Here is a 21937-nt window from a genome sequence, read left to right as displayed (position 1 = left end):
CCCACAATTCTAGGGGCTCCTCAGAGGCGGCTGAGGTGAACACTAAGGGAGCATCAAAGGCTGACCACAAGGTGCTGTCAGGAGCCAGCCAGGGGACAAGATCGCGGGCTCAGAGCTAGGTGTGAGGGCACCATCAAGGCCATTGCTGAGAGCTGGGCTCTGCAGACGTTGTCACGGGCCAGGCATGATTGCAGGCTCAGCGCAGAGCCCCAGAATCACTCACTGTTCCAGGGAGGTTTCTGATTGCCTCCCTTCATGACTGTGGAAAGCTCCCGAGGCTGCTTCAGCAGTGTGAGTCCCAAACTCGAGGCAGAGACCTGAATAAACAACTGAATTCTAGAATCCTTGCACCATGGAGACACTCTGTCTCGTTCTAAGGAACGGTAAGAGCTGGGCTTCTCCTTGCTATGGCGTGTGGATCAGTGGATCCTCAGGGTCTTCTCCCACATCCTCTTTCTTCTGTCAGATTTGAGAATCTGCCCTATGTGGAAGGTAGGCCTGGACGGAGGGACTGAGGGGTGGAGGGACGGAGGGATCTGACAGTCTGGTGTCTACATCAACTGACCTCATGACTACAGGGCCTCCACCTTTCAGTACTGGGAAGGGTACATCCTCAGTTGACTGTTGGAATGGCCATGGGCTGTGACCTTTTGGGACCCATATGACCCATTCAGTATGGAGCCAGCTTGTTTGCTGGATGACCACAACAGATGAAGGAGCAAAAATGGGGAACAAACTTACATCTGTGGAGCTTGTCTGGGAATCTCAGGACCTGTGACAGTGACTGCTGTCTGAGTGTCCCCTGGTGAGACAATCTACAGAGGTCTCTGTTTCACACAGGAAGCCTGGGTCCAGCTTTAACGATTTGTGAGTGTTAGAACTGGGACTCAAAAACAGCTCTCAATAGATGCTTTGGGACTGAGAATATTCGGGTGGCAGAGGATGTCCAGGCTTTTCCTGAGAAAGGTGGTTTTTGTGATGGGAGCCCTACCTCAAGTCACCTGCTGGCTGTACGTTGATAACTGGAAACGGGGACCATGTCCCCCAACTTGAGTCCTGCCTTCTTCCATCACTGTGTGACTGACACCCTTTATCCTGGACTAGTGCATCCTTGAGTGGGCGACTGAATGAGGAAGTGGGTGGTCTTCTGGTCTGAACTTCACTGTACTCCTGTCAAGTATTAGTGATGTTTTGGGGGTGGTTAGGGTATGTGCAGCCTTAGACAAAGTGTGGGTGCTCACTGCCGTGCCTCTGGTGAGGAGGTGGGAGTCGGCTATGACCTTACAGGAATGGAGTCAAAGTCAATATAACTGGTGGCCAGTTATAAACATGGAAAAGAGTAACAGGCTCCTGTTTGTAAGTGATGGTGCCTAGCTTCTAGAACTTAAGAGAGGGTACCAAGGTCTGCAGTGGACTCTATCTGAATCCCTGAGTGTCTGCTACATACTGATGGGCATCATTGTGCCTGGAGCAAGGCTGATCTGCAGCACATTGTGCCTATTAATAACCCATCATAAGTGGAGAGGTGACTCAGTGGTTAAGAGAGTGTACTGTTCTTCCGAGGGCTCAAGTTTGATTCCCAGCGCCCCCATCTGAGGCAGCTCACGACTGCCTGCAACTCTAGCTCCCAAGGATTCTTATACACATATTCATGCACAGACATACACACATAAATAAAAATAATGATGAAAATGTGAAAACAACCCCTCAGGCTCTCTCCTTGGTGCTGGGACCTGGTGTTGGCATCTTCAGGCTGAATCCAATGAGTCCTGTACAAGGTTAAGAGGAAGGGTAGAATCAGTGCTGTGTAGGGTACAAGATCTGAAAAGAGCTGTTCTTTGAGACCCAAGAATCTTACAGAGGGTGGGGAACCCTGGAGAGAGGGCCCACCTTGCCCCCAGAGTTGTCACTGTGGGCATGGCAGAGCTCTTTTGGGGAGCCTTGACGCTCTCTGTGGTTGCAGCTTTATGGGGAATGAAAGAGCACACTTCTTAAGCCCTCTCCTGACTACCAACGTTGAACAGTCTTGATTGGGACAGACAGGGATAGAAGTGAAAAGACCGTGGTTACTGTTCTGTTGCGGTGATGAAACACCATGACCAAGGCAACTTATTAAAGGGAGCATGTAATTGGGGGCTTGCTTAGTTTCTGAGTGTTTGTCTGTGATCAACATGGTGGGAAGCATGGCCACAGGCAGGCATGGTGCTGGAGCAGTAGCTGAGAGCTCACATCTGACCCTTGAGTTGCAGGCAGAGACTGGGCCTGGTGTGGGCTTTTGAAACCTCAAAGATCGCCCCGAGTGGCACGCTTCCTTCAACAAGGCCACACCTAATCCTTCTCAAACAGTTACCAACTTTGAAAAGCATTTAGGTTTATGAGCCTATGGGGGGGTCATTCTCCTTAAAACCACCATAGTAGCTGTAAAGAAGAAACAACAGCAGCAACAAAAGATGACCATGAACTCACCATGGTGTATTAGAAAGTCCAGAAATGTGACTCTCTGGGGTAGGGGCAGGGATAAGTGAAATAAGAGACAGGCATGGGGAAGGGATGTAGAGACAAGCCCAGCAGCAAGAGAGTAAGACTCTGTGGAGACTTGAAGGTAGTGCAGTGCTTGAGGATCCTGGCGGAGGGTGGGTGGCTGAGTGAGGTTCCTGCAGCGGGCAGGTGGCTGAGTGAGGATCCCTGAGGATGGTGGGTGGCTGAGAGATGGCAAGGGAACAGGCCATCTACACAGGACAGTAGCAGGGGGCAGGGACACATGGTGTGAATTAACTCAGACATCACATGTGGTTTGTGCATTAGCTTTGCATTATGTGAAAATACCCAAGAGCCAGGTGTAGCAACGCACACCTTTAATCCCAGCACTGGGGAAGCAGAGACAGGTGGATCTGTGAGTTTGAGGCCAGCCTGGCCTACACATTCCAGAACAGCCAAGGCAACACAGTGAAAACCTGTTTTAAAAAACCAAGACCCCCAAAACAAACAAACAAAAAAACCACACACACACACACGCACGCACGCACACACACACACACACACTCACACACACACACAATCAACAAGAAAATACCTGAGACAATCTTCAAATGAAGTAGAAAGGTATATTTAGTTGACAGTTTTCAAAATTCAAAGTCTAAAGATTTGTCACATGGGGTGGAGGATGGGAAAGGACCTCTAATGAAGGTCCGTCCTGGGAATGAGTACTTCCATAAAGTCAGGAGGCAGAGGAAGGCTGGGTGGGTTTCTGCAGTCCTTTGAGGACATGACCTAAAGACCTCCGCCAGACTCCACTTCTGTGTGTGCATGCTCACCTCTGCCAGCACATGTGTGGACTGGAGGCTGACATCAGGTGTTTTCTTAATCATTTGCCGACAAGGTCTCAGAACTTGGAACTCCCCATCTCAGTCAGACCGGCCACTAAGGGAGCTCCTAGGATCTTCCTGGCTCTGCCCTCCAGCTCTGGGGTGACAGGCATCCACTGCCAGAGCTGGCTGAGAATCCAAACTTAGGTTCTCACACTTGCCCAACAAGACCTTACCCACAGAGCCATCTCCCCACCCCTAAACCCCACCTCTTAAAGGTCCATGGCGCCTCCACATATCATTCCCGGAGGACCAAGGCTTCACATATGGAGGGGTACTCAGATTACATCCACACCACAGTGATTTCAGCCACGGAGGACCTACTCTGTAACATGAGGGCCGGCTTGTTGGGGTTTCCGTCCCGCCCGGTACCCCAACAGCCGGCAAATCCCAAAGAGAAATTACACACAGGACTCCATAAGGTTATAAACTGATTGGCCCATTAGGTCAGGCTACTTATTAGTTCTTATAACTTATCTTAACCCATTATTCTGATCTATGTTAGCCATAATGGCTCCGTACCTTTCTCATTGTGACAGCTTACATGTTGCCTCTTCGGTGGTCTGTACAGGAGTGCCAGAGGAACCTCTCTGCTTCCCAGAATTCTCCTGTTCTCATTGCATCACTTCTACTTCCTGTCTGGTTTTCCCGCCTATACTGCCTGCCTGGCCAATCAGCGTTTTATTAAAATACATGATTGACAGAATACAGACAATTCTCCCACACCATTTCCCTCTTTTTTTTTTTAAACAAAGGAAAATACCCATAGTTCATTTGTTGGGAATGTGGGCGTAGTATTTCAGGCTACTTCCTGCTGTGTGGGGGCGCTGATAATCTTATGGGGTCCTAAAGAAAATTTAGAATTATCATCAAGTCCTGACTGGAGTATCCTATGAGTCTTGATCATCTCAGGCAGCAGTCTTGAACCTGTTCTGGATGAAGAACTCAGACATCTGGGCCATCTGTTCCTGTCGGAGATTTCTCAGGTGGCCTTCCTTGATCATACTGGATTTTTCTTAACTCAGAATGAATCCACAACCTCTCATTTTCTGTGGAAACAAAAGCAAAATCTCTTCTCCAAAGTAACAAACCTTTTGACTTCAGTTTTGAAGCCAAGGTATTTTCAAAATTCCTATCTTGGGTTAGTTCAGCAGCATTTATAAACAAAAGTCTTTTAGCAGTTGTTGCTCCTTCCTCAGCAATTAAACAATTTAAAGAGAGCATAATAGCATACAGTATGAAGATTCTCTGTGCATTTTCCATCTTTATGTGGCTTTATTTTAACCTCTATTTCTTTTATTTTTACTTTTACTTTTTGAGACAGGATCTTTGTATATCTTTGTCCTGGAATAACACTGTAGACCAGGTTGTCTTTGAACTCACAGAGATCCTCCTGTCTCTGCCTCCCCAGTGCTGGGATTAAAGGTGTATGCTACCACACCTTGAACTCACAGAGATCTGTCTCTGCCTCCCAGGCATTGGGATTAAAGGCGTGTACTACCACCCCTTGAGGTCACAGAGGTCAATCTATCTCTACCCCTTGAAGTCACAGAGGTCAATATGCCTCTGCCTCCCAGGCATTGGGATTAAAGGTGTGTACCACCACACCCAACTACTCTCTTTCTTTCCTTTTAACTTTAAGAACTTTAACTTTTAGCCTGCATATACACACTGTAAACCATTTAGAGGTTTTCTTCCTCTTTGAATCTCTCTTTACTGTTTATCTCTCTTTTTCTGACCACATGAGCCTTTAATTTACAAAGCAATATGGAAAGCCGTGGCTTTGACAGCTAGATCCAGCTCATTCCTTAGCTTTCCAGACTCATAGCTGAGATACCAGCCACAACTGTGTTCACTGCCACAACTCTGTCGTGTTTCAATGTCCTTGCTAGCAAGCAAGCTGCAGCATTCTGCTCACAGACCACACTCAGTCGGACTGCCTGCCTGCAAGAGTCAGAGTTTGTCCTGGCAGGACAGCCCAGAAAGCCGGCATTTTAAAACAGCACAGCTTTTTTCCTGCTACGACTGAAAACCGAAAAGCATGCGTTCAGCTTTTCACCAACAGCATTTAAGTGTTTCGTGGCAGGACCTCTTAATGAGCTGCAAGGTTTTGCAGCTAAGGCTGAGTCAAGAAGCATCTCTTAGATGAGAGCATTTGCTTGCCTCTAGCAAGCAGAGCAGAACCGAAAAATTGCTGCTACCAAGAAAACATACCCCACTCTACTCTTTCCCAAACTCTCCCAGGCCTTCCGTGGACTCACCTATCCACGTCTGGGCGCCATATGTAACATGAGGGCTGGCTTGTTGGGGTTTCTGTCCCTCCCAGTACCCCAACAGCCAGCAAGCAACAAAGAAAATAACACAGAGTCTACATTAGGTTATAAACTGATTGGCCCATTAGGTCAGGCTACTTATTAGTTCTTATAACTTATCTTAACCCATTATTCTGATCTATGTTAGCCATAATGGCTCCGTACCTTTCTCATTGTGACAGCTTACATGTTGCCTCTTCGGTGGTCTGTACAGGAGTGCCAGAGGAACCTCTCTGCTTCCCAGAATTCTCCTGTTCTCATTGCATCACTTCTACTTCCTGTCTGGTTTTCCCGCCTATACTGCCTGCCTGGCCAATCAGCGTTTTATTAAAATACATGATTGACAGAATACAGACAATTCTCCCACACCACTACTCGATGTTTCTGTTAACATATGCAGCTTGTCATAGATATCACCGTTAGCTATTGTCCCCAAACTGCCTGCCCCGTGCTCCCCCAGACCTGTCTGGGCTGCAGCTATTGAGTTCAGACTCTGCTCTACACTGCATGGTCTGCTGCCGAGGGAAATAGGCTCGTGGCGTGGCTTGTGGTGACAGGTCCAGTTCCACCTGTTTGAGGAGCTCCGGGGCCGCATGTGATTGCTTGTTCAACAACCCAGACTGACAGGAGACTCCCCACCAGAAACCCTTCCTTCCAGTCTTGACAGGGTTTCACTAAGGAGCCCCAGCTGGCCTCGGACTCAGAGAGACCCACCAGCCTTTGCCTCCCAAGTGCTGGGATTAAAGGCACACGTTACCATGTCCAGCTCATGTTGTTTTACTCTTGTTCCATAACCCTTTCTTATAGAACAATTCTTCTCTTTTGTAGTACTTAGTTGTTAGTTTTGAGTCTCCATGAAGAATTATTATTAAATACCAACCCAGATGATCCATTTGAAAAACAACAACAACAACAAAACCCTCCCTCTCACTGGGCATGATGACACACATCTCTAACCCAGCACACGGGAGGAAGAGAAAGGAAGATCGGGATTGTGGTCACTTTGGCTGGTGATCCTCAACTGCACAAGACTTTCCCTGTTTTAAAAAAGCAGGGACTGGAATGGTTTAGTGGTTCAAAGTGCTGACTACTCTTCCAGAGGACCCAGGTTTGATTGGCAGCACCCAGGCCAGGTGGCTCACAACTGTAACTCCAGTTCCAGGGAATCTGATGCCCTCTTATGACCTCTGTGGATACTGCACACACATGATATGCAGACATAAATACACGCAAAACATGCTCCCTCCCCACACACAAATAAAATAATAAAGAAGCAAAACAAAAACAAAAACCTCAGTCTCAGTTCCAGTTCACGCTCGTTCCCGTTCTCCTCTCCCTGTTGTTGAGGCCAGCGAGAGGCGGGTGCGCCTCTCTGTTTCCAGGGTGTGAGCCGTGGCTGAAGTTGGATAATAAAACATCACTGCCCATGTATTTTTAGAGACAACCAGCAGGAGTCTTGAACACTAGGCCCCATTCTTGCCCTTAGCTGACCTTCTCACCCCTCTAGGTTCTCTCTTCCTCCCCAAGCCATATGGGCAAACTATGGGCAGGGATGAGTCATAGGGTGATGGCTCACAGCATTGGTCAGATAAGTTGTCTGGTTTCCATTATTTGGGGGCTTTCTCTATAATGGGGGACACCTATTGCCTCTGGGTTTGTGGTTGCCAGTTTTTGAGGCGGTAGCTTCAGGCCCTGACTTGTGCAGATGGTAGGAGCTGCTTGGGTCACAGCTGAGAGACACTTTGACAGTCTGCCTTGGCCTGCAGGGCGAGGGCTTACCTTTTGCGTCCCTCTCTCCACCTCTTTCTTCAGGGCCCTGGTTCTGGTCCTGTGGTCAGACCAACATATCCTGCAAGATGGTAAACGGAAAGCTGGTAGAGGTGGGCAGGTGGCCATGGCAAGTAAGCATTCTGTTCCTGGGGCTGTACGTCTGCAGTGGCTCCCTCATCCACCACAACTGGATCCTCACAGCCGCACACTGCCTACAAAGGTCAGCCTGTGGGGGCATCAGGCCTGGGTATCTGGGGCTAGAGGAATGAGCCTGGGTACCCTAGGACTCAGAACCCTACCTCTTTAGTCATGCGTGGCCTTACTGCTGGTGAGCTGCTTCTTCTCTGGGCCTGCAGATCCAAGAACCCGGCTAACTACACCGTGAAGGTGGGCGTGCAGAACCTCCCGGACAACAGCTCGGAGCTCCTGCTCACTAAAATTGTGATCCACGAGAAGTTCAACAATCACATGTCTTACGACATCGCCATCCTGAAGCTCAAGCACCCTGTCGCCTGGTCCCCCCTTGTCCAGCCAATCTGCCTCCCCACCATCAATTTCAGGCCAACCATTGGCACCATGTGTTGGATCGTCGGGTGGGGAAAAGAAAAGAATAAAGGTGAGGACAACAGAGCAGGGGTCTTGAGACACCTGACCCTGCAGGACACTGTCCTGGGGTCACCCACTCCCTTCTTCCTCTACTCTGTGCAGTCATTTCCTGAGCACATTCATATGCCCAAGAGATACACAGTGCTCGAGCAGAGAGACAAGAGGCCTGGGAGAACCCTGCTTTCCAAAGTTAAAATCATTTAATTTTTTGTTTGTTTGCTTATTTATGTGTATGTGTGTGAGAGTTCATGTGCCACAGTGCATACCTGAAGGTCAGAGGACAACCTTTATCTATCCTGTGGGTCCTGAGGAATCAAGCCGAGGTCATCAGGCTTGATGTACTTGCTAAGCCATCTCACCAACCCCCAAAGTTAAGCTAGGTCTTACACCAAGTCCTCAGCCTCCAGCATAGTAGGAAATTAAATCTTTGGCGAGTCATGGGGATCTGTGTCTGCAGGTACGCTGAGGACTTTGACCTCAACATGTTCTGATACATTACACTGAGGTGGCCTTTCTAGTCAATATGCACCCCTAATGCTCAGAGAGGCAGCCCTGTCGGCGCTGTCTGGAGTCCCGCCAACCTTTCGGAAGGCGGCACTGCTACGTCTAGGCTCTCGGGCCTTGCCCCCTTTCCCAGGATCAGCGTACCAAGGCTGATTCTCACAGAATAAGAAGGAGCTTATTCTTGAACTTGAGTGGTTGGGAAATAGCTCCTTGTTCTCACCCATACCTGACTTTCATTCCACGTCCCTGGGAGACTTTCACTTAGTTTTTGTTTTGTTTTATGTTTTTTGTTGTTGTTTGTTTATTTGAGGCAGGATTTTTTTTTTTTTTTTTTTTTTTTTTTTTTTACATAGCCCTGGCTGTTCTGGAACTCACTCTATAGACCAGGCTGGCCTCAAACTCAGAGATCCACTTGCCTCTGCCTTCCAAGTGCTGCGATTAAAGATGTGTGCCACCCCCAGTTCTTGGCTTAATTTTCTTAACGAGTGGGGACATTTTTGAAAGCCAGGCAACGAACTGTAGCTTTTATGAACAAACACCTCCGGACATGACCCTGCCTCTCACATGCACAAATGTGAATGACCCTGAGTTGGAAATAGGCTCCGAAGTTGATGTCATGCCCAGATCTTTCTCTCTGCAGGGGCCCCGAACACCCCCTACCATGTCCAGGGTTTGGCTACCAGGATCGTGAACAATGAAATCTGCAATCACCGGTACCATTTCCTCCTGCAGAAGAACCAGAAGCAGTTCATTGACAAAGACATGCTGTGTACAAGTTCGGAATGGGGCCTGGACACTTGTCAGGTGTGGAATAATGTGCAGATGGAGCTGGGGGGGGGCAGGCAGTATGGGGTAATGCTTGCCTTTCCATGTGACCATCAGAGGCCCAGTACAAAAGTTTGAGTTTCCATTTTCCAGTATGGACAAAAAAAAAGATGTATTAGTTAGTTATGACTGTGATACAACACTGTGATGGGCAACTTACAGAAAAAGGAGTTTATTTGGGGTTTATGGTTCTAGGGGGATTGTAGTCCATCACTATCCCAGCAGGGAGTGTGGCAGTAGGCAGGCTGGCTGGTCTCTGAAGCCACAGTTGAGGGTTCCCATCCAGAATCACGAAGAGGAAACAGAGCACACACTGAGGATGGTGGGAGGCTTTTGAAGCCTCAGTGCCCGCCCCTGTAACACATTTCCTCCAAAGCCACACCTCCTAATCCTTCCAAAGGAAGTATTCAAATGTGAACCTTTGGGGGCCATTCTCATTCAAAACAGCGCAGGGGTGAGATGGCTTTTGTCCCTGCTATAGACAGTTCTTTGTGTTTTTTTTTATTTTTGTTCTTTAGAGAGGATCTCACTAAGTGGCCCTAGCTGGCCTGGAACTCACCATTTGGACCAGACTTGCTTTAAGCTCACAGAGATCTTGTGCCTTTGCATGCTGGAGTGGAAGGACTAAGCCACCACGCCCAATTCTATAAGCCATTTTAATGCTCCTGAATATCAGCCACATGGCTGCAGGTCTGGGTCAGGCACTGGCAGACAGTTTTGCAGAAGTGCTATCATTCTGTAAGCTTCAGCCAGTTGCTTCTTCTAGTCAATATTGTTTATGAGGCGCGTACTTTACTTTTTATCATAGGCTGTGAGTGCTTTCACCTCACAGACCCTCTGTCCCTTTTAAAATTAATCTAAATCATTTGCATTTTATTAGAAGTCTTTCACCTCAACCAGATTTAAATCCACAAAATAGAAGTTGTAAAGAGTCTGAAGGTTCCGGGAGAGAACATTTTCTAGGTATAGATTCTCTTCTCTATTTTTACTCAAACCTCAGGGTAATTGTGTGTATCATCCCCGCCACATCTGCATTCCCCAATTTAATGAATTCTTTGCTTTCTAATACATCAATTATCCTTACTATCCTTTTCTAGTGTTTTGAGCCTAACATTCATGGACAAATAATTATTGATGTTAATGAATAATTTATTTTCCTTCTTCTGTTTGATGCTAAAACTTCTTTCAGTCCCTAAATAAAATTTGCAACGTTTAGGCCACATCTTACGGGTTTCACAATATGTGGCATTCTATGCTTCTATGTCTAATTATAGATTTCAATTCTGTTTCCATTATAACATATTTTAAGGTTAACTTCTGTTTTTCCATTGAAATATATATATTTAAATCATGCGTATTATGTAAGTATATACACTAATTTAAATATATATACCAGAAATATTTTGATATGACAAGGAAGTATCCACATACAATAGATGTCTGTCTGCCTGTCTTCTAATGTCTCTCTCCACATGTTCTTTTTTCCTCTAGACCTCTGGCAAGGACTCCTGTACTAGAATTGCTGACCTCACTAAGGCTTGATTTTCTCCTTTGTTTTCCTCTTATAGGCATCTGTCTGCTCCCTTCTAGTTAATGCATGTCCTTAAAGATGTTTGTGTCTTTGGAGAATATTTAGTGCTCTTATATAGTTTAATTTATAGAAACAATATTGTCCTACATAACCAGAGCATCCTATATTCTTCTCGGGATGTGGTTTATGTCTGTTGAAGAAGGGATTCATGTGGCCCAGACTAGACTTGAACTCTATGTATTTGAGGATGACATTGAACTTCTACTCTTCATGATTCTATCTGAGGGCTGGGATTGTAAGAACGCTACCATGTTCATGTGATAATGGAGATCAGACCCAGGTCCTTGTGCATTCTCCCAATTGAGCTACGTTCCTATCCCCAAATGTCCCATCTTAATTTATAATCTATTTTCAACAATATTTGGTGTCCTTTACTTCCCAAATAGATGTCATTAGTGTGAACCTATTCCTCTTCAGGATTGTGGGATTTGAAGATTCTTTTCGAAAAAGATTTCATTTTTATTTTCAATTATGTGTGTGTGTTGTCTGTGTGTGAGTTTGTCCATACGACTGTAGGTTCCCACGGAGGCCAGAGGTGTTGATCCCCAGGAACTAGAGTGACAAGCAGTTGTGAGCCCCCAGTATGGGCTCTGGGAAAACTTGGATCCTCTGAAAGAGCAGTACATGCTTATAACCTAGGAGTCATCTCTCCAGCCTATTAAAACCTCCTTTAAAAATGTGTTTTATGTCAAGACTTAAATATATGGCTTTGTATGTCTTTACTTAGCTTTATCTTTTTTGCTTTTTATGCTTAGAGTTTTGCTCTGGAGTTTGTGCTGGGATCCAGTTTCATTCTCCTCGGTCCCCAGAGCCAGTTTCTTTACCCGCAGTAGCATGTACCAGGTCCCCTCACATGCATTCATCAGGCTACGGGCTCCCAGCTGTCCCCTTGGCTGCCTTGTCTATATGGCAGTGCATATGCTGTTTCTGTCAAGGTAAGCTTTGGAATCTGTCTGCTTGGTCAAATCTGCCCCCACATTGATGCTTCCAATTTTCTCTTCTTTCTCCGAAAAGTCCATAGAGCTCCTCTGGATGATGGCAAGGAAGGCTCTAAGTTGTACTTTGGTCTCCTGAATCTGTGAACAAGGCTGTGAACTTGAAGCTTGCTTTTACAGGACTTGATACAGGCTTTGAACCAAAAGCTAGCCCCTTGGCTCTCCTGACTTTCTGGATTCCCACTCCCCATTCAAGTTTGGGGCTTCAAGGAGTCTTTACTTTCCTGTACTCTTATACGTGCAATTAAAATGCTGTTTTTTTTATTTTAAAAAAAAATAGGGCAATGGCTCAGAGGTTAAAATACTTGCTGCATAAATGTGAGGACCAGGGTTCGAATCCTGGAACCTATAGATGCTGAGTTGGTGTGGCAGCCTGCGTATAATTCCAGCCTCAGATAGTGTGGGCATGGAATCTCTAGAGCAAGCTGACTTGTAAGACTGGCAATAGTGGGTGGGAGGAGCACTGGGTTTGACTGAGAGACTGCTTCAATGAATAATGGGGAAGTGATGACAGATGCTTCCAGGCTCGAGCCTTGGGCTTCCACATGAACGCTTGTACCCATGTGCACGTGCACATTTCACACATGTAAACATGTACAACATACATACACACATGCATGAAAATGAAAAAGAAAGTTTGAAAATGCTTTTAAAAAATAGCCAAAACCACATTTCTAGCTTTTTTCAGCAAGAAGGTCCGGTTAGGTATCTTGTTTTTCATATGTGAACTAACTTTGTATATTGTTTAAGGTCGTTTCTCTGTGAGCAACAGAATTTTTAAATGGTTTTTTGAGACAGGGTTTCTCTGTGTAGCCCTGGCTGTCCTGGAACTCACTCTGTAGACCAGGCTGGCCTCGAACTCACAGAGCTCCATCTGCCTCTGCCTCCTGAGTGCTGGGATTGAAGGCACATGCCGCCACACCTGGCCAGCAACAGCATTTCTGAGCACTAGCGCAGGTCTCCGTTCCTGTCCTTAGGCAGAACGTTATTGTTACTTTCCTTAATATGCGTGCTTCAGAATATTATATCCTGGGAATCTTTTGCATTATGTTAAAAAATAAATGTACTGAACCTTTTTCTTCCTGGTTCATAAAGTTTCAAATGTTACTGAGGAATATAGATAGGCCTCTTTTTTTTTTCTTATGCTGGAGATGGAGTCCAAGGTCCCATGCATCCTAAGTGAATGTTCTATCACTGGGCGGCAATGTAATTTTATAAAAAGAATTTTTTTAAAAAAATCGTAAGAAACCTGATGTCCCCTTTTGATGTATGACACTGTGAACATTCTTTTTCTGCATTCACCTGTCTTTGCACACAAGAGGGGAACTGTTGAGTGCTTCTAAGATTGCCACCTGTAAACAAGACTGTAGGAAAGATGAACAATTGTACCTCGGAGGCCCAGTGGTCTTCAGGAGGGTTTATCAGTCAGAGAGCTAGTAGAACACTGAAGGGACCACTGTGGTTGCAAGCTTGGACCTTAGCTCAGAATTTATATGTTACAGAACAGGTTCATTTAGCTCAGAATTTATATGTTACAGAACAGGTCTCATTCTTGGGGACAACAAAGGCCTAAGCTAGCAAATATTGCTGCTACTTCAAGCCTCCCTCCCTCTCTCTCTGCAGGACACATCTGGCAGCTCCCTGGTTTGCCAGATGAACAAGACCTGGATCCAGATGGGGGTGGTGAGCTGGAACTTTGGCTGTGGCCGTCGCCAATTCCCGAGCGTCTACACCAGCACCTCCCATTTCACCCAATGGATCAAGAGACAGATTGGCGACATGAGATTTGCCAGTATGGCTGTCCCTTCCTTCCTGAGCCCGTTCATCCTCACTGGCTACATTTTGCTGGTTTCCTTGGGCTCCCTGTGGCTCTTGTGAGCCGTGTTTCTGCACCAGTCATTCCCAGAGGGTACCTTTCCCTCCTCTCTACTCAGCCCTCAGAAGTGGACACCAGAGGTTGAACAGGACTTCGGGACAGAGGGACTTTGGGGAAGGGTCCTAGACCCACTGTGGGTTTGTTCCCCAGTTGTTCAATGAAGATGCTCTTGAACCTTTTGAGCCATCTGAAGTTACCACATTCCTGACTTTGACCAAAGCCCTTTAGAACGCTCTCCTCATAAAACCTGACTGTTTCCCAAACTGAGTGTTCTCTGATAGCCTTACTCTGTGTCTGTCATAGGCGTGTTGTATGATCTCGGGAGCTTTCTCCCTTGTTTCCCTTGTAGGTTCCTCTTTTCATATAAAGCAAAGCAAAACAAAACAAAACAAAACAAAAAACTTTCATGTGTATGTATGTGCACGTGAGTGTAGGTGCCTGTGGAGGTGAGAGTGTCAAATTTCCCGTTGATACAAGTTGGTTGGAGTTACACGTGGTTGCGGTCCTCCCCATATGGCTATAGGGACTCAAACAAGTCCTTTACAAGAGCAGTACACGTTCTTAACTGTATTGTGTTGTTGTTGTTGTTTTGGTTTGTTGGGTTTTGGGTTTTGAAACAGGGTTTTTCTGTATAACAGCCCTAGCTGTCCTAGAACTCACTCTGTAGACCAGGCTGGCCTCAAACTCACAGAGATCCACCTGCCTCTGCCTCCCGAGTGCTGGGGTTAAAAGCATGCACCACCACCGCCTGGCTACATTCTTGACTGTAGACGGTGGTGGAGATAGCATGGACGCTTAGGAACTAGCTGAGGTGAAGCAAAGTGACCCAGAGAAAGGGGCCTGCAAGTTTGAGGCAAGACACCAGTCAGGAGTCACGCTCTGCTTGCGCGCCATTTGGCAGGAGCGCTCCAACGAATGGCGTCCAGGGGGCGCCACGCAGGCTGGGCACCGAAGCGCCCGATGGGGGGCGCCATTGTGGAGGAACCTAGCGGCGCAATGGAGCCCTGGTGCTGGGCTGGGGCCCGTGGGCAGAGTTCTCAGGGTCCCCGTGGGCCCGGAGCCTCTCGCACCCGCACCCGTGCCCTTCTTCTGCTGTTGCTGCTGCTGCTGCTGCTGCTCCTGCCTCGGCGCCCCGCAGGTGAGCCCCCTCCGCTCCCCGGCGCCCTCCCCAGCGCGCCAACACCCCGGGCCGCCTCTGACCCGCTGTGACCTTCCGCAGGCTGCTTGGCCGCAGGTGCATCCCCCGGAGCGCTGCCCACATCAGTCCCGAGTGGCCCTGGAGTCTCCTGTGGCCCCGGAGCCACCTGTCCCTCAGGCAGGCTTCGCCTTCCCCGTCAAGTCGTCGCTTCAACGACCACTGCTCTAACGACACAGTCGTCTGCGGCGACACAGTCATCTGCGGCGACACAGTCGTCAGCGGCGACACAGTTGGCTGCGGCGACACAGTCAGCGACCAAAGGGGTTGCCACCAAACCCAGCAACCTCCTCTGTGAGTTCGGCTTTGGGATCTCGGAGGTTGAAGGGTCAAGGGATCAAGTGCCCAGAGGAGAGTAGAAGGAAGGAAAAGTCCCTATGCAAATGTTTACTGAGCACAGAAGGTTGGGTCAGGCCTGGTCCTGCCTTGGGGGCCCTGTGCTTACAGGCCTTCCATAACGGTGAGGTAAATAGGGGACAAGGAAAGTTAAAGTAGGTGAGAAGACTGGTGAGTTGAAGTGGTGGTGTTGAGGTGCCCAGAGTTAGCCACTAGCCAGTCGCCTCTCTGGCAGCCTCAGGCCTTCCTTTGACCTGGTCTGCCCCCTCTCGGTTCCCAGCCCAGAGCCCACAACACAACTCCAAGAAGGCCGTGTGAGACTTCTTGTGGGGTCTGCAAGGCCCACCTGGTATTTTAATTTCCTTGCTGTTGGTGTGGTAAAGCAACTTGGTGGAGCAGGCAGGAACTTTATTTTGCTTATACTTCCAGGTCATAGTTCTTCACTGAGGAAAGCCAGGGCCAGAACCTAAAGCAGAAACTAGGAAGGAAGGCTGCTTGCTGGCTCCCTCTCGCATAGGATCATGCTTAGCTAGATTTCTTATGTAGCCCAGGAGCCCCTGCCTGGGGATGGTGCCACTCCATACCACACTACACACACACACACACACACACACACACACACACACACACACAGAGCTGTACCATCTATCATCAGTTAGTAATCGATAGCCCCACACCGAACTGCTCACAGGCCGATCTGATTTAGACAGTTCATCAGTGCAGGCTTTTCCTTCGGGTGGCTCTATGCAGTGTCAACTTGACCACTAACCCTAACCAGTGCTCCAGCATGCTTTCACGTAAGCAGGGAGCTGTAGCTACGCCCCATGAAGAAAATGGTTACTAACCTGGGATTCAGTGCAGTCACTTCAACTGCCTCAAAAAGTCTAGCAGGGGACATGAAGGTACCGTGCGTGGTACGTGCTGACAGGCTGCTGGCTGAGCGTCGTTTGAAAATGCTCTGATGGGCTGGGGAGATGATGCAGCGGGTGAGAGTTCTTGCTGCATGAGCACACGTGAGAACCTGGATTAAAACCACGGAACCTACGCAAACAGCTGAGTGGGGATGGTCCCCTGCTCCTGCAACCCCAGCCCTTTGGCGGTTAGGGGTGGCAAACAGAAAACCCTAGTCCCTGCCTAAGGAGCCTGCCAGGGTAGCTTCAGGCTGAGCGAGAGACCCTGTATCTAGAGAATAACGTAGACAGTGATGAGGACACTCGAACTCCTCACACGAGTGTGTGTCTCCACCGATCCACACAAAAATTTGATAACGTACAACACAGGTGTACCATTTACCAGACCCTGAGTTACATTCCCAGTACTACAAATGATTAAATAAATATATAAACAAATATGTAAATATGCTAGCTGTAACCTATTTACTTGGTTTCACAATCCACCGATTTATTAAGAAAACACTTGAGTGGAAGCCAGATATGGGCATCTTCAATTTCCTTTGTTTTATTTTTATGCATGTAGTGTTTTGCCTGCATGTTATGTGCCCGATGCCCCTGGAGGCCAGAAGAGAACACCAGATCCTCTCCACCCCCCATCACACACATACCAGAGCTACAAATGGTTGTGGGCCACATGTGCATGCTGGGAACCCAATTCCTATCTTCTGGAAGAGCAGTCAGTGCTTTTTTTTTTTTTTTTCTTTCGGATTATTAGAAACAGGGTCTCTGTAGCTTTGGCTATCTTGGAACTTACTCTGTAGACCAATCTGCCCTCAAACTCACACAGATCCTCTGCCTCCCGAGTGCTGGGATTCAAGGCATGCACCACCACCCCCTGGCGCAGCCAGTGCCCTTAACAGCTGAGCCATCTCTCTAAACCCCATCTTCAATTTTAAAAGTCTTCCTGGAGCAGTTGACACTCCCATCTTCAGGAGGGTGCCTCATGGCCTAGTATCCTCACCAGCATTTGATATTCAGATACTTAGCTTTTGTTAGATGGGCGTGTGATATAGCTTAGGGCTGAATCTTCCCTAGTCCCAAAGAGAACAAGCTTCTGTGACTTGTGCCAATTTGCTCTCCCCTTTGGGATGTCCCTGCTCCCTCACACAGTCTGCCTTACTGTTGGGTCATCCATCTTTATCTCCATGAATCCCAGGAGGGGACTCCCAGAGACGGGGCAGGGTCCACACTGGCTCACGTAGGGGGATCAATCTGCAGCCCGAGCTGTAACAACAAGGAGATAGGTATCTGGGTAGTGTCGTGGCTGCTCTAAAGCTGGAGATGTCCCTGGGTGGATGCTATGGTTCCATAGTGACAGGCAGAGAAGGGTGGGTAGCTTCAGGTGAGTGGCTGGAGAGGCTGGAGGGAGGGGAGGACAGGGACAGAGCCACAAGATGTGGCCAGGTGGGAGTCACAGGATGTGGCCAGGTGAGCTTACTGCTTCATGAAGCTCCTTTCTCCCTCCAGTCTGTGGCTCCTCCCATGAGTCAGACCCGACCCTCAGGGACCCAGAAGCCATGACTCGGCGGTGGCCATGGATGGTCAGTGTGCAGGCTAATGGCACCCACGTCTGTGCCGGCACCCTTATTGCTTCCCAGTGGGTGCTGACCGTGGCCCACTGCTTGACCCAGTGAGTTGGGGCCCAGGTGGGTGGGTGGAAAGGCCTCTGGAATGCTGGAGACTCAGGTGCTCTTCTAGGTGACCCATCAAGTAGCACTTGGGTCCTGTGTGGAGCCTCCAATGCCAGCCCTGGTCTTATCCTCACTGAGCAAGGGAAGGTTGAGTCTCACAGATTCCTTCCTGGGACTTGGCTTTTGGCACGTACTCACCCTTTGCCCCTTTACCTACCCTTCAGTCCTGTGCAGTTATCCTCAGGTAAGGAGGCTCAGAGGGCGGGCCTTTCATTCTACCCTCTTTGCTCCCAGTCCCTCCCACTTACCTCCTGTCAATCAATAGTTTCTGGTTTTTCTCTGAGAGAGGCCCTGACTTAGAACCTCTCAGAGTGATTAGGAACAAGAAGACAGACATAAATTGTGTGGAGATAAGAGGGTGGGTATGCCCATGTTCCAGGGCCTGGGAACTCCCGAGAGTAGCGTCTGATGTTCCCCTTGGGACTGACCAGTGAAGACAGGGTCCAGGTTGGCGTAAGGATCAACACAGTGACTTCAAGAGGATCCCAGGGAAGGAGGCTGGAGATATAGGCCATGGTCATTACACAGGGAAAAACCCCTGGAGTTCCACTAGCAGAAATGGAGCCCACATCCCAGCTGTACCACTTTCTAAGTGTGCATCCCTGAGCAGGCACGGCACTGCTTTGAATCTCCATTTCCCTCCTCCACAAGATGAAGAGGACCTTATAATGTGTGCAGGGGGCCCTGAAGCCCAGGGTGGCCTGCCTGGATTGGCTTAGAGGGCCACAGTGGTGTAGAGGGCAGGACGGGGGGACTACGGCAGGAGCCTACAGCTGATGGAAGGCACACCCCCTCTGTTCCCACCCCCTCCTTGTTCCTATAGGCAGCATGTTAAGTATACAGTGAGGGTGGGGAGCCCGTGGATTAACCGGACGACAACAACCAGTGTCGATGTGCCAGTACGTCAGATCATCGTCAACAGCGACTACCAAGCCAGGCGGCACTGGTCCTGGGTCGGCCGGACCAATAACATCGGCCTCCTCAAGCTCCAGTGGGGGGTCAAGTACAACAAATATGTGTGGCCCATCTGCATGCCTGGCCTGGAATATGTAGTGGAGGACAATTCTGTCTGCACTGTGACAGGCTGGGGATATCCCAAGGTTAATGGTGAGTCATAGCCCCACCCTCCAGCCCAGGGTGCATGGTGGGAGGAAGGACTTGGGTGTGGCTGGGGTGCCCCATGGATGGACATCTCTGGAGTACCTTCTTTAAGGAGCTTGCTGAGCCAGGAACCTTTTGTTGGTTTCTCATTTCTGAAGTCTCCTCCCCCTTTGAGGGTCTTGTCCGTGAATTTAACATAGCCATTATTGCCCTTGAAGTCTCAGGACAGAGCCGGGATATGTAAACAGAACTTTCTTGAAAGCCAGGAGGTCTTGGAACCTCCTGGCACCCCCCACACAACGCTAGGGCACTGGCAAGCACAGTACATGAGAATGGGTTTTCGCAGCTGCAAAAGGCTTCCCAGAATAGAGGCAGCTGTGTCGAGGGATCGTTTTCCTGGTGGGTTCTAGGAATGTCTGCACCCTTCATAAGAGCCAGTGCATAAGGGAGATGCCCATCTCTGTATGCTTGAGGATCCAATTTGCCCTCTAGACAGTCCATGCTGTCACCTCTCTGGGAATGAGCAGAAGTCTTCTGTCTCCCAGAAGCTCAGACACATTTTGGGTGGGATGGATGATGGTGCTGAGGGCTGGGGGTGGGGTGGGGTCTGGAAAACTAAGTGAGGAGGTGGCGCTAGGGCCTGGTTTGAAAAGAAAGGCTTTGGTCCTGAGTGTGCTGGCAGGCACTTGGAAGAGGACCCGCAGAGCCCATCTGTGTGGACGGTCTGTTCCAGCACCTCTGTATGGGGGCATCCTTGGGACCTGCTGGCTGGAGGGAAAAAATACCCCTGACATGGAGACATCTCTATGGCCACTGTGCAAAAGAGACAGAGCTGGTGGCTGTGGTCTACAGCCAGTGGCTAAACCTGAATGGGGACCTGTCCCACAGGCAGGTGGCCCCAGTTCCAGTCCCTCCAGGAGAAGGAAGTCTCCATCTTGAACAGCAGGAAGTGTGAGCAGTTTTACCACAAGTTCTCCAGAATCCCCTCTCTGGTCCGGATCATCACTTCCCAAATGATCTGTGCCTCCGACAACGACAGGGAAAACTTCTGCTACGTGAGGACCTCTGCCCCTGTTCATTTATTCCGAGGGCCAAGGGTTGAGGGGTGCAGGAGGCAGAGCTGAAGGCTGTGGAGAGGGGAGGGAGGGAGGATGGGAGACAAGCAGCGGTGGAGAGGGAGGGAGTGGGGGAGGCTGGAGAGAGCAGGTGAGGGCAGGGGTGTTCGGCTGGAAAGGGGTGAACTGGATGGGATGGAAATGAGAGGGGGCAGGACAGAGATGTGGAGCTAAAGTTGAGGAGTGAGTGTCCTTTGAGAAGGAAATAACGGGTCAGGAACTCTCATCGCTTATGTTCAGACTGGGAGGATACGGAGAGAATCTGTTGGGAGATACCCTGGGCTGGCTCCTCCAGGTATGCCCCTCTCAGGCATAGCTTCCCCTCCCTGACCCTTTTAACTTCCTCCCTCCTTACAGGAGCTAACTGGCGAGCCCTTGGTCTGCTCTTCCGATGGTACATGGTACCTGGTGGGGATGATGAGCTGGGGCCCAGGTTGCAAGAAGAACGAGGCCCCGCCCATCTTTCTGCAGGTCTCCTCCTACCAGTCCTGGATCTGGAACCGCCTTAGCGGGAAGGCCCTGGCCCTTCCAGCTTCCAGGACCTTGCTCCTGGCTTTTCTTCTGCTCCTCAGCCTTCTCGGCACTCTGTGACACTGCCAGACCTCCTTCCCTTCCTGCTGAGTCCTGCTGTGGGTGTGGCAATCAGCAAGGACTAGCAGAAATTAAACACATTTTTTCCCCATGTCTCCTCTTTCTGAGCCGGCTCTAGTGGGAAGCAGGCAGGTGTACACAAAGGTGTGGGTGAGAGACTCTGGCTGCTTATACTGAAAAGTGTAGGCCCCTAAAGGTTTGGGGTGACGACTGCAGAAATTAGACGGGTGTGTGGGGGGCAGCGGGATGATTGGGATGTACTACCCAGGCTAAGGCTGGGGCTGCTGGCACCTCCCTCCCAAGCCCCTAATGGAGAGTGACAGATTCCATTTGATCTTTGGAAGACAGGGTTTCTCTGTGGAGCCTTTGCTGTCCTGGAACTGGCTACATAGACCAGGCTGGTCTCAAACTCAGAGAACCACCTGCCTCTGCCTCCCCAGTGCTGGGATTAAAGGTGTGCACCACCGCGCCTGCTCCCTCCCTGGTCTCGACTGCCTTCTGGTCAGGGGCAGAAACTCTTCAGAATATCGTCCCCGAAGTTCCATAGACTACTTTGACCCTCTAGCCCTGCTGGCAGCCTGGGGGTGCAGGTACAAAAAGGACCTGGCAGAACAGACACACTTCTCCCAGACTGCACCAGCTGCTGCTCTGAGTGACTTTGAGTGACCTCCGCCCCCTGGACATCCACTGCCTTGCCAGACAAAGGGGTTCTGGTCTGTCTGAACTAGTCAGGGTTCTCGACTTCCGTGATCGGAGCCTTCTGTGACCCCTCCACCCCTCAATACTCCTTCCTCATGTCATCCTGGCAGGCTTTTCCTTGTAGGAGGCTGATGTGGGACCATGTTAGGAATGGGACGATTCCCCTGAGTCCAGCACCAGGCTCAAAACATTAGAGACCCATTGAGAGCATGGGGGAGAATGAAGGAGAGCTCAGGTGAGCCTCACCAATTTCCCTCCCCTTCCCCAGTTCACCTGGTGGGGTGGAGTGGCTGCAACTGCTCCCCAGCCTCTGGGCCTTTAAAAAAAAGATTTATTTTTATTTTATGTGCATTGGTGTTTTGCCTGTATCTATGTGTGAGGGTGTTGGATCTCCTGGACTTGGAGTTGCCGA

The 21937-nt window shown here is 49.2% G+C and overlaps 2 protein-coding genes and 1 long non-coding RNA gene across 3 annotated transcripts in view; 2 read left to right on the top strand and 1 right to left on the bottom strand.

The window, feature by feature from the left end:
• Positions 1-373: 373 nt before the first annotated feature.
• Positions 374-14111, top strand: LOC125393501 (serine protease 46). Its single transcript, XM_048424017.3, has 5 exons — positions 374-492; positions 7490-7667; positions 7804-8063; positions 9198-9361; positions 13592-14111. The coding sequence occupies exons 1-5, from the start codon at positions 408-410 to the stop codon at positions 13844-13846; spliced, it is 942 nt and encodes a 313-aa protein (XP_048279974.1). The 5' UTR covers positions 374-407; the 3' UTR covers positions 13847-14111.
• The window catches only part of LOC148122197 (uncharacterized), a 250853-nt gene continuing 232699 nt past the window's right edge, over positions 3784-21937 (bottom strand). The window contains exon 2 of the long non-coding RNA XR_015737654.1: positions 3784-5454. This is a non-coding gene — a long non-coding RNA (uncharacterized LOC148122197). The remainder of the gene's footprint in view (positions 5455-21937) is intronic.
• Prss50 (serine protease 50) lies at positions 14745-20917 on the top strand. The gene is made up of 6 exons (XM_085688909.2): positions 14745-14982; positions 15064-15333; positions 17796-17958; positions 18843-19126; positions 20009-20175; positions 20593-20917. Exons 1-6 carry the CDS (start codon positions 14760-14762, stop codon positions 20824-20826), a joined length of 1341 nt encoding a protein of 446 aa, XP_085545035.2. The 5' UTR covers positions 14745-14759; the 3' UTR covers positions 20827-20917.

Source organism: Myodes glareolus, chromosome 4 (genome assembly GCF_982192425.1).
Source record: "Myodes glareolus chromosome 4, mMyoGla1.1, whole genome shotgun sequence".
Classification (NCBI taxonomy): Eukaryota; Metazoa; Chordata; class Mammalia; order Rodentia; family Cricetidae; genus Myodes; species Myodes glareolus.
This window is presented reverse-complemented; position numbering and strand designations above follow the sequence as displayed.